The sequence below is a fragment of the Vulpes lagopus genome, chromosome 4 (genome assembly GCF_018345385.1).
Source record: "Vulpes lagopus strain Blue_001 chromosome 4, ASM1834538v1, whole genome shotgun sequence".
Classification (NCBI taxonomy): Eukaryota; Metazoa; Chordata; class Mammalia; order Carnivora; family Canidae; genus Vulpes; species Vulpes lagopus.
In genome coordinates, this window is record NC_054827.1 from 1911693 (window position 1) to 1933802 (window position 22110).

Genomic DNA, 22110 nt, shown 5'->3' on the forward strand with positions numbered 1-22110 from the left:
TCTCATTCTCAGATCACAATCTTGCTTGCTCTCACTGAAGGCAGCATCAGGAAGGAATTTCCTCAAGACCTGAAGCCACATCTACTCACTCAGCAGCAACTGTCCCGTAAACTCTGCATTCCCTCCTCTCCTTGATCCCACATAACCCATCCTACATAGCCTGTAGGATACATGAGATTAACCTATATATACCCGATATAACCCATCAGTTTATGTGCTAGAGTCTAGACCCTCAGCCCCCTTAATAAGCCACTAGCATGAGTAAAGGTCCCCTCTTGCCTCTGCATTAGCAAAATTTCCCTCTACTGGACCAGTTCTGTCAGCACAGATGCTGTCATTTCTCCCGTCTTAAACAATCTTCTCCACTCCACAACCCCTTCCAGGTACTGCTCCAGCTCTCTCTTCCCCCATTGCAGTAGCCTCCACTGCTTCCCAAATGCTACTTGAACAAGCTTTGCTCCCACTCATCTGCTAAACTGCTGGTCGAGATCCCAGAGATTCCACATTGCTAACTCCAGCGGTAACCTCTTGGACATGCCTTTGCTCAACCTGTTTGCCAGAGCTGATCACTATCGCCTCCTTGACAGCTTTCTTCACCTGACTTGTAGAATCCCATGCTGACTGGTTTTCCTCCTCAACATCCAATACTAGGGTGCTCAACTTTGGAACACTTCCGTTCCCCATCTATACTCACCAAGAAGAGGTCACATCCAGATTATGGCTAAATAACATCTGTATACAGAAGTCTCCCACATGTTTATCTGCAAACTCTGCCAAGGGCTCCACGCTCCACCCCACGAGTTCCTAATCAACACCCCGAATTCAATCCAAGTGGAATTCATGATCTCTTCTCCAAACCTGGTCCTTCTGAAGCCTTCCCAGTCTCAGGAAATAGCAAATCCATCTTTCTAATTCCTCGGGCCAAACACATCACAGTCATCCTTGATTCTTCCCCTTCTTTACGAACTCACATTCAAATCCTCAGGAGATCTAGACTGGCACTACCTTCAAAAATGCATCCTGAATCTGATCTGACCATTCTTCATGACTGCGTCACTGCACCCTGATGCAGGCAACACTTCTAGGCTGAATCATTCAGCAGCCTCCAACCACTCTCCTGCCTCTGCCTTTGCCCCTTTTCCACATACATTCTTCTGAATCACACTCCACAAAGTCCTACGTCATCTGACACCCTACTATCCCTCTGGCCTCAATATCATCCAAGTCTTCCCTTTGCCCACACCTCTTATGGCTTCAGTTATGCCCCCTACAAAATTCAGGTGAAGTCTTAACCCCAAGTACATCAGAATGTGACCATACAGTTGACTCTTAAACAATGTGGGCTCTAGGGGCACCAACACCCCCTCCATTATGCAATCAAAAATCCACCTGCAACTTTTGACTCCTCAAAAACTTAATGACTAATAGGCTACTGTGAGCCAGAAGCCTTACTGATAATAAGCAATTTACACATTTTGTAACATTATTACAATGTTACAATGCTATGATATACTGTATTCTTAAAATATCTAACTTCTTAATTTTTTCAGTATTTCAAGGCTGCAGTTTATCCGTTTTTTCAAACTGTAACAAATCTCCAAAAATTTGCCAGTGCTGTCATTGAAAAACAATCTATGTATAAGTGGACCTGTATAGTTCAAACCTTCTTTTTTTCCAGGTGTCACCTATATTTGGAGATCTGGCCTTGGAAGGGATAATTAACGTTAAGTGAGGCTTCTAGGGTGGGCCCTCAGACAATACAACTGGTGTCCTTACAAGAAGAGATTAGGATGCAGTCACACAGCGACCAAGTGAAGACTCAGAAAGGACAGCCATCTGTAAGCCAATCCTGCCAACACTGGCCGGAACTGAGAAATCAATGTGTGTTGTTTCGATGCTGTCTGTGGTACTGAAGCTATGGCACCTACGCAAGTATGATCTGCTTCATCACATTCACCTCCTGTGGCTACATGACTACACCAAGCCTATGCGTCTCAGGGCCTTGCGGTCACCTTCCCTCTCCACAGGGTTAAGGATTATACTAGGTCCATCTTCAACTGCTGAAACCAAGGCCTGAGGACAGTGAATGACTTGCTCAAGTAAGAGGTAGAGAAAAGACAAAATCACATTTTATCTGGTTTTGTGATATATGAGAAATATCTCCATACTTGACCAATACTAGCTACTTAGAGGAAAAAAAGAAAGAAATCACTTACTTTTCAACCCAGAGCACTGAGACGAGCTTCACGCCTCTCTTCTGTGCTTTGTCCCAAGTGCTCTGGTATCCGTCTTTGAACACAACGTGAGTTACTTGTTTGTTAAAAGTTTTTGAAACCTGTAGACAAAAGGTAGAAGATAAAATGTAAATTACCATTTACAAACAATTTCATAAGTAAAACTGATCAAAAAGGATATCTTATTCAATATTTGTCGAAAGGAAAACATCTAAAGCCCCTACCCCAGCAATTCCATTTCTCAGAATCTGTCACAGAGAACTCCCTACTCTAATAAACAGATAATGCCACTTAGGAAACCTATCTGCTCCAGTTAGGATGGTGTGTTATACACGTGTTTATCTCTGCTCCCTCTACATCGAGTTAGAGCTCCACAAGGATAAAAGGAGGGGGAAAGTAAGGAAGCAAAGGTAGGAACTGGCATAGGAACTGGCAGTGCATTTTTAGTAGAAGAGAGAATGGGAGTGGAGTCAAAAATAAAGAGATTTTAGACAAGCCTTGTACATCAAAGACAAAATAAAATTCACAGGAAGCAGACAACACAGGAAAAACTTATGTAATTAAAATTAAAAAGTATTATTTAATATATTTAGAAGAAAGTGATGTTCGTTTAAATCTTCAGAAGATACTGTATTCATTAACGAATATCCAAAATGGGAGGCTATTTTTTTTAAAGGATCAGAGAACTAAAGAGCTGTTGGAAATAAAAATATGATGACACAAGTAAAAAAAATGTCTATAGAAATGCTGGACAATAATAGATCTGAGAAACAGTACCCATGAACAACAAAAAGACAAGGAGATGGACACAATAGGAGATATAAGATAAGAACATCAGCTTGATCAGGAGAACCAAGACCTAAGTAATAACAGTTGAAAGTAATACAGGAATAGAGAAAATGGAAAAGAAATCAGAAAATAGGGCAGCCCCGGTGGCGCAGCGGTTTAGCACTGCCTACAGCCCAGGGCATGGTCCTGGAGACCCGGGATCGAGTCACAGGTCGGGCTCCCTGCATGGAGCCTGCTTCTCCCTCTGCCTGTATCTCTGCCTCTCTCTCTTTCTCTGTGTCGCTCATGAATAAATAAATAAAATCTTAAAAAAAAAAAAAATCCGAAAATAATTCAAGAAAAATGTCTCAAATTAAAGGGCATGTGTTCTAGATCAAAAGGACCCCCAGGGGCCTGGCATGAGAATGAAAACAGAACCTTACTAAGCTTATCATCGTGAAATTTCAGTGGGGCTAGAGTAAAGAAAGATTTGAAATTAAAAGAGAAAGTAAGGAAGCGAAGGTAGGAATAAATCACACCAAACAGTGAGACATGACAATGGCATTAGACTTCCCAACAGCAATTTGGAAGTCAGAAAACAATAGAGAAGTGCCTTCAAGGGAAAATAATATATACCTAACATTTTACAATCAGCTAAAATATCAATCAAAGATAAAGAAAGGTATAATAATGGCATGTTCAAATTCACAGTGTCAAAAAATTGACCTTTATATGTAATCTTTCCATTAAGTGGAACTTGCCAATACATAATTCTTTTAACAATATTTAATTTTATCAAAGTATATACATACACTGTTTGAAAATAAAAAGGCAAACACCAAAAGAAACAAATAAAATGGATCTAGAAAAAGCTGCCTTAGAAAAATAAAATGGGAAGTATAGGGCAAAGGACTGCTGGTTTCTCCTTGTTTGTACTATGAACTTCATGGCATCGCACATTTGCCCTTTTAAGCAACATGTATGTATCGCTTTGATAAAATATACATACATACTCTTTATCTATCTACCTGCCCACCTACCAGAAGGCCCTGGAGAGCTACTGAGGCAGTGAGGGATTATTACTGAGCCAAGAGTCTAGGTACAGATGGACACAGCCAGACAGAGGAGCCCAGCACTCGGTCATTTTTTTGTCAAATTTAGCAAACAACGGGCAGTACTTCTAAATGCCTCTGAAGACAAGAGGAACAAAAACTAGACTAAACTAGAATGGGGTAAGGGAGTGTGGCAAAACCCTCACATCTTGGATGGGCATCTGAAGGGCTGACCCGGGAGTAAGGGTAAGTCATAGAGGCCCTCAAAGATCTGTAGTCCAGTTTTAAATCATCTCCAATCTTGCAACTGGATTAAGACAGTCTTGGAATATGAGCGCTAAAAACACCATGACTGAGGCAAATGTGAATCTTTTCTAAAGAAAGAAAATATGATTCTAGGTCTCAAATTAATTCTAAAGAACTTTACACACAAATACTCAACTAGGAAAAAAAAAAGGTAACAAATCAAGTTTATCTAGAGACAAGAACAAAAAGCATTGGATAAAACAAAAAGTAAAAGCAGACCTAGATACTGCAATCCACCCAACAAAGCCCTGGGGAATGCAGCTAAAGTCCAGCCTAGGGAGAAATGTACAACCTACCATGAACGCTGCTGAGATCCCAGCTAACCCACTCCAGGGTACTGCTGCCTTGGCATCCACTTTGTTTGGCCAAGCTTTCTGCAGGGGTCCTAAGCGAACACTAACCCCTTGTGCAAGCACATACGCTAGATAACAGCCCCCAGAGTCACAAGCAAATGTCAGTTCCCCGACCGCCCCTGTGAGCAACGGTCTCCTCTGCCTTCAAGATCATTCCTGTCATATGCCCTTAGATACGATTCTGGAACTACCAAAGCCTCCTTGGTTTGAATTGATTAACCCAGCCCTGGAGCAGGAAGCTGAAAGCTTTCCACCCAAGGACCCTAAGAAAGACATATGCCTTAGGCTCTGCCATTCTCTCTGCCTGCACTTTGCCCTGAACTCCCCTAGTCACTTTTTTTTTTTTTTTAAGATTTTGTTTATTTATGAGAGCCACAGAGAGAGAGACAGAGACACAGGCAGAGGGAGAAGCAGGCTACTTGCAGGGAGCCCGACATGGGACTTAATCCTGGGACACCAGGATCACACCCTGGGCCAAAGGCAGGCGCTAAACCGCTGAGCCACCCAGGGATCCCCCCAGCCCCCTTGTCACTCCTTAAGGTCATGTGGCATAATGCACCTCCTCCAAAACCTATAATAAACTTCTGTTTCAATTTCTCTATAGTCTGTTGTTGAACTGCTTATTCACCATTCAGCATCCCATGTTCCACTTAACAAATATGAATTTAACAATCTCATAACAAATGCATGTAAAAAAAGTAAGAAGGCTAAATGTCAATGTACTCATCTTGAAAAGCTGGAAAAAGAACAGCTAATTAAAACCAAAGAGTGAGTTAGAAGATCATAAAAATGAGACCAGAATTAAGAAAAAAAAAAAAAAAGACCAAGACCACCAAAAGTTGACTCTTTGGAAAAACTAATTAATAAAACCCAAGTAAATGCTATAAGGAAAATAAGAAAAAAGGCACAATAACCAATATCAGTACCAAGGGACCATTTCTATAGATCATGAAGACATTGAAAGATTCAAACAGGATATGATGAATAGCTTTGATGCAATGAATTTGAAAATTTGGATGAAATGAATACTTAAAAAAAAAAAAATACCAGCTCTCTAAAAGCACTTTTAAGAACAGAAAACACACATATCCTATAATCTTCAAACAGATTAAAAACTATAACAAAAAACAAAGTTTTCAAAAAATCTACAAAGAAAACTCAAAGACTAATTGGCTTCATCAGCAAGTTATACGAAAAATTTCAGAGAGAAATAGTACTAATCCTATACAAACTTAGAGTAAAAAAGAGAAAGAGTCACAATTCTGCAACTTGTTTTACAAAACCAGCATATCTTTAGTACTAAACCACATAATAGCATTACAGGAACAGAAAATAACCAGTATTATTCCTTGAAATATTTGTGGGGGAAAAAAAAAGAAAGCAATATATTGGCAAACTGTTACCAACAAATACGTAACAAGGATAATGCATTCCCACCACTTGAGTTTATTCCAGGACTGCAAAGTTGGCTAACGTTAAAATAAATAGTTATTCACTATGTTAACAAAGTGAAAGGGAAAAACCACATGATATATACAGAAAACACATTTGATAACATTAAAAAGTTAATTCATGAAGAAAACAGCAAATTAGGATCTAAAAATCAACTTAAAAATGAGGCATATGATATCACTTATATGTGTAATCTAAAAAAACAAAACAGACTCATAAATACAGAAAACTGGTGCATACCAGAGGGGCAGGAGTGAGGAGACGTGCAAAATATGTGAAGATCAGAAAAGGTACAAACTTCCGGTTTTAAGCCATAGAGACGATAAGTACATCACAGGGATTATAGTCGATGATACCCTAATAACTTTGGTGACAGGTGAGAACTAGAGTTACTCTGGTGATCATTTCACACTGTGCATAAATGTGAAATCACTATGTTATAAACCTGAAACTAATATGATAGTGTATGTCAACCATATGCCAACTTAAAAAATAAAACAAAAAACCTGCATTAGGTGAAAATGCCAAAAGCTTTCCCTTGAGAAGAGGATCCAAAGATGCCTGATACGTGCACTCTACTCAACAGAGGCCCTCACCAGTGCAGTATGTCCAGAAAAAGAAATAGAAAGGGTCAGGATTAGAAAAACTACAAGTAACTGTCCTGTGCACATAACATTCAGTTGTGTAGATTTTTTAAATCCCCAAAATGCCCAATCTCATCAATGAATTTGGTAAGTCTTCTGGACACAAGGTGGATACGCAAGTTATTTCTATATACCAGTAAGAGAAGAAGGAAATTAAAAGATACCATTTATAATAGCATCAAAAATAACCAGAGAAGACAATAAAACATTACTGAAAGAAATTAAAGACACCAAAATCAACAAAGGCATATAAATTCATGGATTGGAAGATTCAATTTTTTAAAAATGTCAGTTCTCTCCATACTGATCTATTTTCATCAATCCCATCCCAGTCAAAATTTCTAAAAAGCTGACAAACTGATTCTAAAATATATTTGGAAATGCAACAGGCAAATAGCAGCCAGGACACCTTGAAGGAAAAACAAGACGACTCATGAAGGTTCATTATAAGAGCAATTAAGACGGTGGTCCGTCCTGAGAACAGACAGACGGATACCGCAACATGCGGTTACCTGACCGATGACAAAGGTGTAACTTCAGAGACCGGTTAAAGGATGATCTTTTCAATAAATGGTGCTAAGATAAAAGAATATTCATGTGGAAAAAACATGAAACTATTTCATACCACATATAAAAATCAATTCCAGATGTACAGTAAACCTAGATGTGAAAGGCAAAATGATAAAGCTTCCAGAAAATAACACAGGAGAAATCTTCATAATCTTGGTATAGGCACAGTTGCCTTTTTTTTTTTTTAAACAGGACACACAACAAACAAAGCTCACCGTAAAGAAATAAACTGTATTCCAATTATCATCAAAAGATACCACAAAAAAGATGAAAAGACCAGCCACAGAGTTAGAAAATCCTGCAATTAATACGGCCAACAACGAGGCCAACTGAAAAATAGAGGGAATGCTTCCAAGTCAAGAAGAGAAGGAAATACTCAATGGGAACATGAGCTGGAGTCTTGAACAGGCTCCTCAAAATAAATATATGAAAACGGGCAGGAAAATACCGTGTCAGATCCTGATGACACACGGCCAGCAACTTACCCGTGGGCTGAAAGTAAAGACAGAACCAAGTACAGACAGCAGCGGCCTCCCACCCACTGGCACAGGCACAGCTTTCTGCAGTGGCCGAATCCGTTAGGAACCACTGCTAATCTTCTGAGATGTGATCAATTGTCTTTATCATACGGGATAATCCTTTGTTCTTAGAGGTTATACACAGTGAACCAATTTAGGGCCAAATTTTATCTGTGACTTTCAAATAGTTTAGGAAAAAAAAAAACACATTCACATGTAAATACACTGTACAGAAGAGATGCAGACGAAGCAAGGAGGCTAAGAAGTTAACAATTATTGGGCGTCTATGTCCCACTCTTCCGTTTGTAAGTTTTCTAAATAAAAAGTGGAAAGCAGAAAGCTCCAAGAGAGCGGAGGTGTGATGCTAACACACAGCGATGAGGTCCTCACGGCCCTCCTCCCAGCTGCGCACCTGGGCTCTCAGCCAGGTAGGCAGCAGGTATGGAAACCAGGAAACTCGCTCTGGCTCCTACCCACCCACGGGCCAGAACTGAAGGGGTCTTCTCGGGGTCCCAGGGCGCCCTGCCCGTACTGGCTCAGCACTCTCCACCCCAGGCTGTGCCGTGCAGCAGGGTGGGGACTGGCACCAGCCAGACAGGACTTAGGAGCACCCTCTCTGCCGGTGAGTGAAAGTCCTTCTGTTTTATGCCCTGGGTGCCTCTCTCCCCATCCTCACCCCTGGTCTTCTCCCTTCACCCGCCTACGCTGTCGTCCCCTGCGTCCCCCCCCCCAACACACACACACACACGGATACACTGTCCACAGCTCAGGTCCCTCTGAGCATAGACGTCTGCACCACCTCCTTCACTCCTGGGCTAACGTCCAATCCTTACCCGTCCCACTGAAAACTGTGCTACACTCAACAACACCCTTAGAGTTCCCAAACAACACCCTGGAGTTCCCAAAACCTAACGTACACCCACCAGCACCAACCTGTCTGGAGATTCTGAAGTCCATCCTCCTCCAACATCCAGACGCGTGTTCCTGAATCTCGTGGATGCCCGTCTGTCCGAGTCCCTGCTCCCGCCACCCACCCTCCACACAGTAAGCTGGCTGCACCTCCAGCCCCTTCCATCCTAACCGAGTCACTCCCACACCCGTGATCTCCCCTGAGCCGCGGGGCCTGACGCCCGACGGTGCGCTCTCCGGCCTTGACGATCTCCAATCCCACGTCTGTACCTCCCTGTGTCTGCCAGATATTTTCAATGTGCCCAAACTCGCAATCTTTCCCTTAAAGACCTTCTCCTGCTCCTGTACTTCTCACTTCGGTCAACAACATCCTGCATGCATCCAAGGAACCAATGGCAGAAACCATGTTTCCAGCCTAGAGTCTTCCCTCTTGACCCAAAGACCAACTATTCTCTCTCTCTCATTTTTAAAGTTGTTTATTTGACACACAAAAAGAGCACAGCAGGGGGAGAGTCAGGTGGAGGGAGAAGCAGACCCGCCCTGAGCCGGGGGCCCAGGAGCACGACCTGAGCTGGCGGCAGGGCCTTAACCCCGGAGCCACCCAGGTGCCCCACGACCAGCTGTCCTATAAACCCTGCTGTTCACACCGTTCACGTCACGGGCCACCCTCCCCAACCCCACTACTCACCCACGGTCTTCTCTGTCCTTCAGGCCTCACGTTCTAAGTACGACCTCCCGAAATAAAACACAGGCCCGTCCCACGAGGTCCCGGAGGACCAACGTCGCGCAGCAAGGTTGGGGGACTTACCTTTGCCCCCATATCCACAAGCTGGTTTGTAAACGTCTTGGAGTAATTTTCTGTTCCATTCACTGACCAGACGTCAACATATGCCACGACGTCTGAAACACAGAGCACCAGCGCGAATGTATCTGAACACCTGGCCCCCCTCCGAGGACGACAGGCGGCGCGCTCTCTCCCTCTATCTACTTTAAGAGGTAGGTTTGCAGCTTCTTGTACCAAAAGCCGATTCGAAATCGCTCTAGTGCTGCGCGGCTCCTAGAGCTGGGGGCAAACAACTTGGTTCCTATGCCGAGGCCGACCTCCTCAGCACGGCCGCCCGGCCCAGATTCCTAAACTACACTTGGCTTTTCCGGTGAAGGATGTTCTGTGTAAGGGACCAAACACCCAACTGCTCAGTTCACGTACGGGGGCAGCCCCCCCACAGGGACCCCCCCATGGGACATGGAAGGTCCTGGACTGGGGACAGCCCCCCCCACAGGGACCCCCCCATGGAACAGGGAAGGTCCTGGACTTGGGGACAGCCCCACACCCCCCAGGGACCACCCCCCATGGGACAGGGAAGGTCCTGGACTGGGGACGGCCCCCCCCCACAGGGACACCCCCATGGGACAGGGAAAGTCGTGCACTGGGGGACAGCCCCCACCCCCCGTTTCCCCCCAGGTCAGCACCCCCAGGTAAGCCCCCCATCCCTCCCACCCCAAGTCAGCCCCCTCCAGGTCAGCCCCCCACCCCCTACCCCCCCCAGGACCACCATCCCACCCCATACCCGCCCCAGGACATCTCCCCCACCCCCTACCCCCCCAGGTCAGCCCCCCTAGGTCAGTCCCCCCACCCCCTACAACCCCAGGACCACCCCCCTACCCCGTACTGGACCCAGGACATCCCCTGACCTCCTATCCCCCCCAGGTCGGCCCCCCACCCCCCCCGGGGTCACCCCCCTAGGGCAGCCCCCCCAGGTCGGCCCCCCCACACCTCCCCGAGGCCACCCCCCCAGGTCGGCCCCCCCACCCCCCCGAGGTCACCCCCCGAGGTCACCCCCCCCAGGTCGGCCCCCCCAGCGGCCGCCGCACGGACTTCCGCAAAGGCCAGACCGGGTCCCCGCGCCAGCAGCCGACCCCGCGGCCCAGACCCGGGCGCAGCCCCGACCCCCGCGGCCGCGGACTCCGCGCCCAGAGCGCAGGGCCCTCACCTGCCAGGACCCGCCGTCCCCCCGGCCCGGGAGCCGCCATGAGCCGCCGGAGGACGCGCCCCGCCGCCCGGCGCCCAGCCCCGCGGCGGAGCGGGCGGCACTGAGCATGCGCACGGCCGCCGCGCGCCCTCCCTCCCGCTCCACCCGGTCCGCGCGTCCGCGCTTTCGCAGCAGCCGCGGGGCGGGGACCTGGAGGCCGCCCCTCGCCTCCGAGCGCGCGGCCGCGGTGCTTCTCGGAATTGGGACGGCCCGGGCCGGACCCTCACATCCCGCCGGGGGGCGGTGAGGGGCCCCGGGGCTCAGATCCCTTACGGGGACAGGACCTCGGTCCTGCAGGGCGGCAGGGAGAGCCGGGTCTCGCCCTCCTCCGCGGGAACCCCGAGCATCACCTTGCGGGGGGCTGTACTACCGCGCGCCGAACCCCGGACCCGGCTTGGGAGGGGCCTAGACCCCCGACTGCCGCCGTCCCACTCCAGCTTTGCCGCCCGCAAATCCCGGAGCGGATGCATCCGGGCGGGAGCGGGCGGACCCCGGGGGGAGCGCGGGAGTTCCGGGTCGGTGAACAGCGCTGCAGCCGCCAGGCCGCGGAGCCTCCGGGGATTCGAACCTCCCGCCCGCGGAGCCCTGCCACGCCCGCAGGCCCCGCCCCCGCCCACAGGCCCTGCCACGCCCGCAGGCCCCGCCCACGCCCGCAGGCCCCGCCCACGCCCGCGGAGCCCGCCCCCGCCCCCGCCCGCAGGCCCCGCCCCGGGCCTCCTGCGGAGCCCGGGGGTCCTGCTTGGCTGCGGGTTGAAGCTCTCCCCGAAACGCGGAATTAAAGGATGAAGCACCGAATGTATAAAAACCTTCATCTCCAGTGATTTCAGTACCATCGTGTGCTGCGCCCGGTATGCTCCGTTACCGCGCTTGATGGAAAACACGAGACTCGTGGCCTAATGGTGAGAGAACAGACTGGACCTGGGGCCCGGGGACCTACCAGTCACTGACTAGCTGTGATACGCTCATGAGTTACTAAGACTTTCTGAGCTTCATTTTCCTGTAAAAAAAAAAAAAAAAACAATCCTTAATAATAATGGAATTAATACCTGACATTTGTTGAGCAATGGGCTTTGGATTTATTATCAAAGCTGATCTTAACCCATGAGGTGAATGTTCTTATTACAATTTACAGAGTAGATATATATATATATCCTCCTAGATTCTCACTGACAGTCTGCATTTTTGGAGGTGTTGATCGTGGAGACCCAACAGCGGACCCCTTCTCCGCCTCCCTCCTCCTGCCCCACTGCTTCACAATTTAAAAACCTTTCTCTTATTCTGTGGATCGTTAGATGTTCACAAAGGCCCTGTTAGAAAAAAGTGAGCAGGGGCACCTGGGTGGCTCAGGCCTTAAGCCTCTGACCTTTGGCTAATACATATAATAATCAGGTACAACAGAATACCTGGCCAGTCTAAGGTGACATAACTCGGAACTCATATTGGTTAGAAATGGAAACCATACACTGTTTTTTTGGTTTGTTTTGTTTTGTTTTTTACTAAATCCAGTGGCAGGGCACGTGTGTAAGAATATAGGCTACCAGCTTCCACCCTGTGTTTCTACAGAATTACCTTGAGCATATGCGGCCCCAACCCCCACTTCCTAGACTCAAATCTTTGACCAGTATTTCATCATCATGAATTGTTGACCTAATGAAGCTGTAAAGAAATGGTAACACCCTTTCCTTGGGAGAGTGAGCTCAGGTGGTTACTGAGGATAAGGCTATTGTCTTTACCAAGTGAGGTGAATGCTGAGATTTAGAATCCAATCATGACAGGATAAAAATAGATAAAACCAATCACCTTTGCTGTACAAAAGGTGATATAAAAATTCAGGATTGGTTCTTCAGCTTTAGCTCACAAATATTTTCTTCTATTCCTTCTAGAGATCTTAGTTTTAGGTTTTGTATTTACATTTAGGATCTATTTTGAGTTGATCTTTGTGTATGGTAGAGATAGGGACCCAAGTTCATTTTTTGCACATGGATATCCAAATATTTCAGCATAACTTGTTGATAAGCTGTTTGTCCACTGCATTCACCACATTTGTATCTTAGCCAAAATCAGTTGTGCATGTATGTGCAGTTTATTTTTGGACCTCTATCAGTTCAATTGAGCTATCTTTATATCATATTTTCCTGTTTTGATTACTGTAGATTTATAAATAAGTTATAAAATCAGATAAGGTAAGCCCAAAAAACTCTGTTCTTTTTTGAAAGTGTTTATATATTCCAGAACTTTTGTATCTCCATATGAATCTTAAAATCATCGTGTCATTTTCTAAAAAAAAAAAAAAGCCTGGAATTATATTGAATCTCCGATCTATTTGAGGGAGAATTGATATCTCAAAAATATTAAATCTGGGGCATCTGGCTGGTTCAGTCAGTAGAGCCTGCACGTCTTGATCTCAGGGTAGTAAGTTCAAGCCCCACATTGGGAGGGGGATGCGTACTTTAAATAAACTTTTAAAAAATATTAAATATTTTGATCCATTAACTGTCTGTTTAGGTCTTCTTTAATTACTCTCATCAATGTTTTGTACTAGTCAGAGGATGAGTCTTTTACAACTTTTGTCAAATTTCTAATTCCAACCTAAGTGCTACCATTTTTGTTGATATTGTGAATGATTTTTTATAGTTTCAATTTCCCATGGAAATATAATTGGTATTTGTCAAGAAACCTTTTCTTCCAACTTCGGTCCAGTGAATGGGAGCCTACAATTAACAATAGATTTACAGGAGAAAAAACAAAGCTTATTTTCACATGTACACTGTACAGATGGAAGTACTCAGTAATGTGTGACCCACTGAATTAGCCAGAAATAAGAAGTTTATCTACCAAACCCAACAAAGTTTGGGCTTTCAAAGTTTTTCTCATTTAGGTTTTGCACATTTTCTTGTCAAGTTTGTTCTTTATTTTTGTTTGCAAATGGATTTTTCTCTATCCACACACCCTGCAACTGCATGTTCATTTCATTTCTGGATCCTTTTTTTTTTTTTTTTTTTAAGATTTTATCTATTTATTCCTGAGAGACACAGAGAGGCTGAGACACAGGCAGAGGAGAAGCAGGTCCCTGCAAGGAGCCCTAAATGGGACTCAATCCTGGATTCCGAGATTACACTTTGAGCTAAAGGCAGACGTTCAACCACTGAGCCACCCAGGTATCCCTATTCCTCCATCCTTACTGAATTTATTGTTTAAGTTAGTTCTATCAGCAATTCCCTAGAGGTTTCCAGGTATATTACTCTGCAGTAAAAATAGTTTTACTTTTTTAAAAATTCTGGCCGCGGAGCCTCCACTTACTGATTTCCCTGTCTAATGAGAGTAGATAACATGTCCACTGAATAATGTGGAACAGTTGTATAGATAGTGGACATCATTTTTGTTTTCTTCTGGTCTTAATAGAAGTGCCTCTAGTGCTACTCCATTGAGCAAGATTTTAGCTTTAGGTGTATGCATATAATGCTAAGAAATAACAAATTCCAGATGCCTGGGCAGCTAGGTCAGTGAAGCATCTGTCTTCAGCTCAGGTCATGATCTCAGGGTCCTGGGATGCAGCCCTGCATTGGGCTCCTAGCTCAGCAAGGAGTCTGCTCCTCCCTCTCCCTCTGCCTCTGCCCTTCACCCCACTCCTGCTTACTCTCTCCTTTTCTCTAATAAATAAAATCTTTTTTAGAAAATCAATAAATGTGTTTGATGGAACTGAACAAGTTGATGCTAAAACTCATGTGGAGAAATATATCAGACTAGGAATTCACTGGAAAGGAAAAGCTACCATCATTGCCAGACATAGAACATGTTATCATTGAGACTGTGTTCCTGGTGCATGACCAAACAGGCCAGGGGGAGAGTGCTGAGGGTCCAGAAATACACCTAAGTATATGTAGACATTTGATAAATTGCAAACGTAGTACCTCAGATCACTGGATCTAAGACAGAGTTTTGATGTCCTCGAGAAAAGAATACAAAATTAAATCAGTATCTCTGACCAGACATAGAAATGAACCTAAAATGGATTGAGGCTCTGAATGTGAAAAAAAAAAAAAGTAAACACTCAAGTTCTAGAAGCACACATGGGTGAATGGTAAATTCCAATATAACCTGGGTGTGGGGAAAAGGCTTTGTTACTGTAGCTCAAAACTAGCTTCAATAAAAGAATGGTTAAAAACGACAACACACCATGAACGGAGTCAAGAGGCAACTGACAGAGATCAGAGTCAGAGAGATTTGAAGATTCTGGTAAGGACAGAGGAAGGGGCCAAAGAACACAGCAGCAGCGGGAAGAACCAAAAAAGGCCAGGAAACAGATTCCGCCCCCCCCCCCCCCCCGGAGCCTCCAGAAGGAGCATTGGCCCACAGACACCTTGACATTAGCCCAGTAAGACTCACAGCAGACCTCCGATATCACAACTGTAAGATAATAAATGTCATGTTTAAAAGCAAAAAATAATAACAATAAAATTTAAAAAGGCAACTGGAAAAAATATACTATTCCTAGCATATATATATTTTTTTAATCTTAAAAACTGAAGAAAAACTACCAAAAGTTTTAAAGAAAAATGGGCAAAAGAAAAAATTGCCAACCTTTCTCATAATTAGAGAAATGTAATCTAAAACTGCACGGGGATGTCGTTTTCCTTTCAAACTGACAAAAATGCAAACAGCTAGACAATACATTCTATTGGGAATACCATGGGTAAATACTGCTATACATGCTAATGGGAAATAAAAAGTTTTGCAACCTTTCAGAGGGGGATTTGGAAATGACTAACAGAGGTACCCATGCATCTACTTTCTGACCCGCCAATTCTACTTCTAGGAATTTACCCTCAAGATCCTTCTGCAGTATGAAATACATAACCACAATCTTATCATTGCAGCATTGCTTATATCTGCAAAATATTGGAAACCGTTCAGCTGCTGTGGAGGAGTAGTCGAATAAATTATGTTCTATCTACACAATGCCGCACTTTGTGGCTGTGAATAGAAAGAAAGGGAGAATGAAGAAGATCCCCAGGAAGTGCTGTGGAATGGTTTGCAGGTTATATTAAGTGACAAAAAGCATAGCGCAAAAGCATAATCATATACGTGTTATGGGTAGAATTGTGTCCTCCCGAAGTTCCTATGTACTTCAGAACGTGATTTGTTTAGAAATAGAGTCACGGCAGCTGTATTGAGTTAAGATGAAGTCCTAGCAGAGTACGGTGTGTCTCTAATCCAACATGACTGTATCCTAGAGAAAGAGGAAATTTGGACAGATCTGCACACAGGAGAATGTCATGTGAGGACTGGAGCTCTGTGGCCACCAGCCAGGGATACCCTGGAAGCTGGGAGAAGGGCCTGGATCGTCTGTTTCCCTGCTGCCCTCACAGGGAGCACGGCCCCTCCAGCACCTTGACCTGGACTTCTAGCCTCAAGAACTGCGGGACAATAAATGTCCATCATGCAAGCCACTCAGTTTGTGGTGCTTTGTTACAACAACAGCCTTGGAAAACTAATACAGTAAGCTACCTTTTGTGTAAAAAACAAAAAAATAATAACTGCAAATATGTGCAAAAAATAATCAGACACAATGGATAAACCAAAAGTACATGTGATTTGTTACCTACAGGGATGGTGGGAATGGGGTGAAGAGGAGGAATGGGTACCGGGTAGAAGGGTGACCAGGAACACTTCTGGAAGGGTGTCTCTTTATAGTTCTGGTTTCTAGAGTTAATGGGCTATATGCTCAAGACGTAAAAAGTCAACAAGGACAGTAAAAAGTGTAACATATCCAACGGTATTTCAAATAAATAACATAACGGCACCAAAGGGCAGAAAAAAATTAATTTAGGTAACTTTAGACACAGTAGTAAAAACAATAACTCTAAATAAATATCAAGTTTCAGTTAAACTGTGTCTCTCACATGGGTAAAGGTTAGCAGATTTGAAGCCACAGTGTAGGTAGACTTGAATGTGGTGCTGATGACAAGAATCAGACTTAGTGCTAGAAAAGGGAGTTGCAAATGTGAAAGAAGAGAAGGCTGGAATAAAGTGGTGGAGCTGAGTTCGAATAGGTTCTTGGTGTTTTCTTTTTGTTTTTGGTTCTTGGTGTTTAACGTGCATAGAGACAGAGCAATAGAAGTAGAAGATCTGCCACAGGCCTAGATACGCACATGGACACTGATTTGTGTGCGCGTGCATTCATCGTGTAGCTCTGTCCTCCGAAAGCACCTGTGATATCCCAGTGAGAAATGCACTCTGCCCAGACTTGGTTTCTAAATATTCTTTTGTCATTAACAAAATCCAGGTTCCTTAATAAATAGTGATATCAAATGGATTATAACCCATTAAAAATAGGAAATCATGAATCCATATTAATAGAAGTGAATGAAAAAAAATGATCGGAAGCTGGCAAGTTTTCATTACAGGAGGATTCTACAAGAATTTGAAAGAATGATGGAATTAGACCATCCCGAATTGGCAACCGTAATTAATTCTTTCAGGCAACAGTCACCGATTCATGTAAAAACTTGTGAATAAAAGTATAATGAGAAACAGAGCATTTTCATACACTCCAATCTCCCAATTTCATTTATGTTAATTGCAAAGAAAAAAATAACGGGAACTTTGCAGTAGGGAAACATAAAAGGCACCACCTGTAAAAAGTGACCCGCTATCCCCATCACAGGGCAAATAGACATCCGCGCCTTGTGCTTTGAGGCGTGGAGAAGGACACAGTATCACCGGCGGGTGTTCCTGCCAGCGGTGTGTAACTTGTATCTAAACCTGAGAAAACATCAAACAAGGGGGGGAAAATCTACAAAATAACTGTCCTGTTTGCTTCAAAAACGTGGGGCACGGAAAACAAAGAAACATGAGTGTTCACGCCAGATCAAACGAGCAGAGAGACATTTAGCAACTGCACACAGTGTGTTTCTGCACTGAATCAAGGACAGATTCAAATTATAAATTTTTTTTTCTGCAAAGACTATTGCTAGAACATTTGGTAAAATTTGAAAAAGGCCCTTAGATTAGGTAAGAATATTACATAAACGTTAATTCCCTATCTTCGATCACCATACCATGGTTAGCGAAGACAAGGTCTTATTTTAGGGCAACGCACCCTGAAGAGTATAGGGTAAAGGGATGTCGCATCTGCAAGTTCCTCTGACATATTTCAGGGAAAGAGCTCGTGCACGGTCACATCCGTTCATATCTGCAGGGAGGGGGTAACAGAACAAATGTTACCATATTTGTGGTACATTTGGGAAATCTGGGTGAACGACTGACTACCGGGCCTTCTTTGTCCTGTTTTGGTACATTTTCCATCAGCCTGGAATCCCTTCAGGATAAAAAGGTCACAAAAATGGTGACAGGGACCTGGGTGATGGGGTGAGGCTGTGCTGGGCCCTGATGGTCTGAACCCCTCAGGGGAGAAGTCAAATACTGGCAGCAGAGAGGAGGCCAAGGCTGCCTTAGAAGAGCAGCTCCGGCCGTACCATTTAAGGTTATTTGTACTAAGGATGGCAGGATCTTATTTTTTCTTTTAAAGATTTTATTTACCTATTTGACAAAGAGAAACAGAGAGAGAGCATAAGCAGGGGGATGGGCAGAGGGAGAGGGAGAAGCAGGGACCCCCCGATGTGGGGCTCAATCCCAGGACCCTGGGATCAGGACCTGAACGGAAGTCACAACATCTAACCCACTGAGCCACCTAGGGGTCCCGAGGGTGGGATGATTTTAGTATAGAATTATAATGTCTAGAAAAATACTGACATAAGATGCCATGAGGAAGAAGAAGAAGAAGAAGAAGAAGAAGAAGAAGAAGAAGAAGAAGAAGAAGAAGAAGAAGAAGAAGAAGAAAAAGAAGAAAAGAAAGAAGAAGAAGAAAAGAAGAAGAAGAAGAAGAAGAAGAAGAAGAAGAAGAAGAAGAAGAAAGGGGAGGGGGAGGGGAAGGAGAAGCCACCGCCACCTGTTCCTCATATAAACTGGAAAGATATTTGCTGGGTCCAGAAGAGAGTCTCAAGGGTAAAGGGGCTTTGATTCAGCGCTGTTCCAAGGGCAGCTTCAGAGCTGTAACAAAAAGCCTTGTTAAAATAAATACCTAAATAAAAGGCTTCCCTGAGCAAACAGCACTCTGAAAGGATGCACCCCAACTCCCCCAAAAAGATAGTGCAGTTAACCAGCATTATCATCCAATTCAACGTGTTGGTTCTGCAGGTCAGAGGAGTAAGGCTACAGCTCAAAGTCCTGCCCCCGAGACTGGAAGCAGCTCTACGACTCGACTCGGGCCTTCTGACCTAGTAAAGAGAAAACTGCATGGCCCAAACGGAGTCACTTAGGTCACGTCCCCTCATCAGTAGGGTAAGACTTCCCACCTGACGTACCCCAAGTTTCAGCCCCTCGGAGATGAACCCGTAAGCTGAGGACAGAGTTTCCTGGTCATCATGGGACAGTTGGGGGTATTGGGATAGTGAATGAAAGGGTCACACCTCTTCCGCTCCCCTTAGGAGGGCAACTTTGTCCTCCTCTGCTAGTAAATTCCTTTCTTTTTCCTTTGTGTGTGTGTATGTGTGTAATGAGCTCTTTCTACCTTTAAAAACCTTTATTTTGGGCAGCCCAGGTGGCTCAGTGGTTTAGCGCTGCCTTCAGCCCAGGGCATCATCCTGGAGACCTGGGATTGAGTCCCACATCGGGCTCCCTGCAGGGAACCTGCTTCTCCCTCTGCCTGTGTCTCTGCCCCCACCCCTCTCTGTGTGTGTGTGTGTGTGTCTCTCATGAATAAATAAATAAAAATCTTTAAAAAAAAATAAAAACTTTCATTTTGTTTAGCTCAGCAGAGCTCCCCACCACTTGCCGGAAGGAATGCCGTCCAATTCACGAATTGTTTGATAAGGCCGATCAGATCTTTGAATTTACTCAGTTAAAATTTGTTTTTTAAATAGGTGACAAGTCTAGTTTGCTCAGTTTTTTTTTAATTCTGAACTCTTTCCACAGGAATTCACGGGCACCTTCTGGGTACCAGGAACTGCGTGTGTTAAGCTTTACGCATCCGGTAACCAACCTCTTCCCATTGACTCACGACCTCTTCACATCAGAAGACGAATCTATCACCTAAGCTAAAGACGGTACATCTCATCAATAAGGACAAAGTCAATTAAAACTAATGCGCTCAAAGAAACGTGACCTTTGCTCTAATATGCTCTATTTTTATTTGTTGTCCCTGCATCTCTACTCAGGGCTTTCAATAAAGTCATATATTCTAAAGAAAGCATCTCCCAAAGTCCAAAATGAGGTATCTGTGCTCCTATTCTTGGTAGAAGGATAAAAGATGAAAGCCCATCACTCAAAAAATAAAAAAAAAAATTTTTTAATTAAAAAAAAAAAAAAAGAAAGCCATTTCTTTGCTGATACCCTGCCCCCAATAGAAGGGACATATACTAGAAAGCCCTTTTATACACACTCAGGGCAAAGGAAAAGCTGAAAATACTGACTTTTGTGGGACGCACACTTTGGCTCAGCGGGAGTGGGCTCTCTGGAGGTTTCTTTCTGACAACCTGACAGTCCTTGGACATGAATCGAGACGTGCGCATCTCTGAGAAGTCCCGGCAGCCAAGTCAGATGAAAGGCCCAGCGCTTCAGAAGGGAACCCTGGTGCCCAGACTTTCAAGTTCCCTCTGGAATGTTCCCTGCTCAACAGCAAGGCGTAAACATTTAGGGCAGAGTTCAGTCTGGGCTTTCTAGGAGTTCGTGGATTTCAGAGGCGCAGCACAGACCACTGATTTACATTTTCCTTTATGGTATTTCTATTTAAAAAAAAAAAAAAAGATAGGGAGAAAGTTGACTAGCACAGATAAACCTAATAGAAAAGTATAATTTTTGGGATGCCTGGATGGCTCAGTGGTTGAGCATCTGCCTATGGCTCAGGTCCTGATCCAGGGATCTGGGATCGAGTCCTGCATCGGGCTCTTTGCAGGAAGCCTGCTTCTCCCTCTGCTTGTGTCTCTGCCTCTCTCTGTGTCTCTCAAGAATAAATAAATAAAATCTTAAAAGAGAGAGAGAGAGAGAGAGATATTAATTAAAAAAAAAAAAAGACAGGCTGCCCTGGTGGCTTGGCTTAGTGGCTTAGTGCCGCCTTCAGCAGAGGGGTGTGATCCTGGGGACCTGGATCTAGTCCCGCATTGGGTTCCCCGTAGGGAGCCTGCTTCTCCCTCTGCCTGTGTCTCTGCCTCTCTCTCTCTGTGTCTCATGAATAAATAAATAAAATCTTAAAAAAAATTAAAATAAAAGTCTAATTTTTCTAGTGAAAATATAACTCAAATTATTACTATTATAAGAAATGTGGCATTTTCTTAAACAATAATAGCAAAATATGCTCCTTTCAAACTTAAAGATTTTTATTATTATTATTATTATTTTTTTAGATTTTTTTAAAATGGAAGTTTTACATGTTTTAAAATGAGAGTATTTTGTGATGAAAGGGGAGATACCTACCATACTCCTGATGAGGGAGCAAAAGGAAGGTGAGCAGAGGGCAAAGCACAAGGTGACACCTTACGCCCCCCCCCCCCCCCAGGTGGAATGAATGCGACATTCCTCAGGCACACACCTGGCTGCCCAAGAGCAAAGGAGAGAAACAGATGGTTCACTGATAGCAATCACAGTTATGCAGGACCTGAGTCTCCATCAGTTTGCGACTGTCTCAATGATTTACAAGAAGAAAAGCCATTTTTATCAATTAGCTAGACCTCCAGAAACCTATAGTCTCCATTTCCTGGGGACCTAATGTCACAGTCCCCTCCAAAGGGTGGAAAACGGTATATAACCGGTCACTCCTCACACCTACAACACAGCTCTTTCTGCCTGCAGGTCCCGTCCCTGAGCCAGAATAAAAACATTTTTTTTTTTTTTTTGCATGGACAATATCTCAAGAATTCTTTCTCGGTGCTTGGCTCCCAAACCCCACTCCAGACCACATCACTGGCACTCACAAACAGGAAAAAAAAATGTAAAACCCACGAATACATTGAACTGAGAAAGGTAAATATCTGGAAAGCAAAGAAGCAGCAGAAGCTGTGAAAGACTGAAGAACTGAAATTATCTGCAAGAATCGTAGCAGATTATTTTAGTTTTGTTTCCCGCTCACGTTTCGCGGCAGGACAGGTGGCACTGGACAGCCACCTGAGGAGGTAACTCAAAGACGAGCTCAAGTGAGAAAAGCATCTCCTGGAAGTTTTGCCTTGATGGAGCATTTATTATATTTACGAGTCAAGAAACATGTGCCCGTTACCTTCA

At 44.4% G+C, this 22110-nt stretch overlaps 1 protein-coding gene across 7 annotated transcripts in view; it reads right to left on the reverse strand.

Annotated features, from left to right (window-relative positions):
* MCPH1 (microcephalin 1) overlaps positions 1–10857 on the reverse strand; it is a 232876-nt gene extending 222019 nt beyond the window's left edge. For all 7 annotated transcript variants that reach the window (XM_041751940.1, XM_041751941.1, XM_041751938.1 and 4 more), the window contains exons 1-3: positions 10798–10857; positions 9615–9706; positions 2217–2335 (exon numbers count right to left, since the gene is read on the reverse strand). In XM_041751940.1, coding sequence (XP_041607874.1) covers positions 2217–2335; positions 9615–9706; positions 10798–10837 — 251 coding nt within the window. In that variant the 5' untranslated portion in view covers positions 10838–10857. The remainder of the gene's footprint in view (positions 1–2216; positions 2336–9614; positions 9707–10797) is intronic.
* Positions 10858–22110: the final 11253 nt, after the last annotated feature.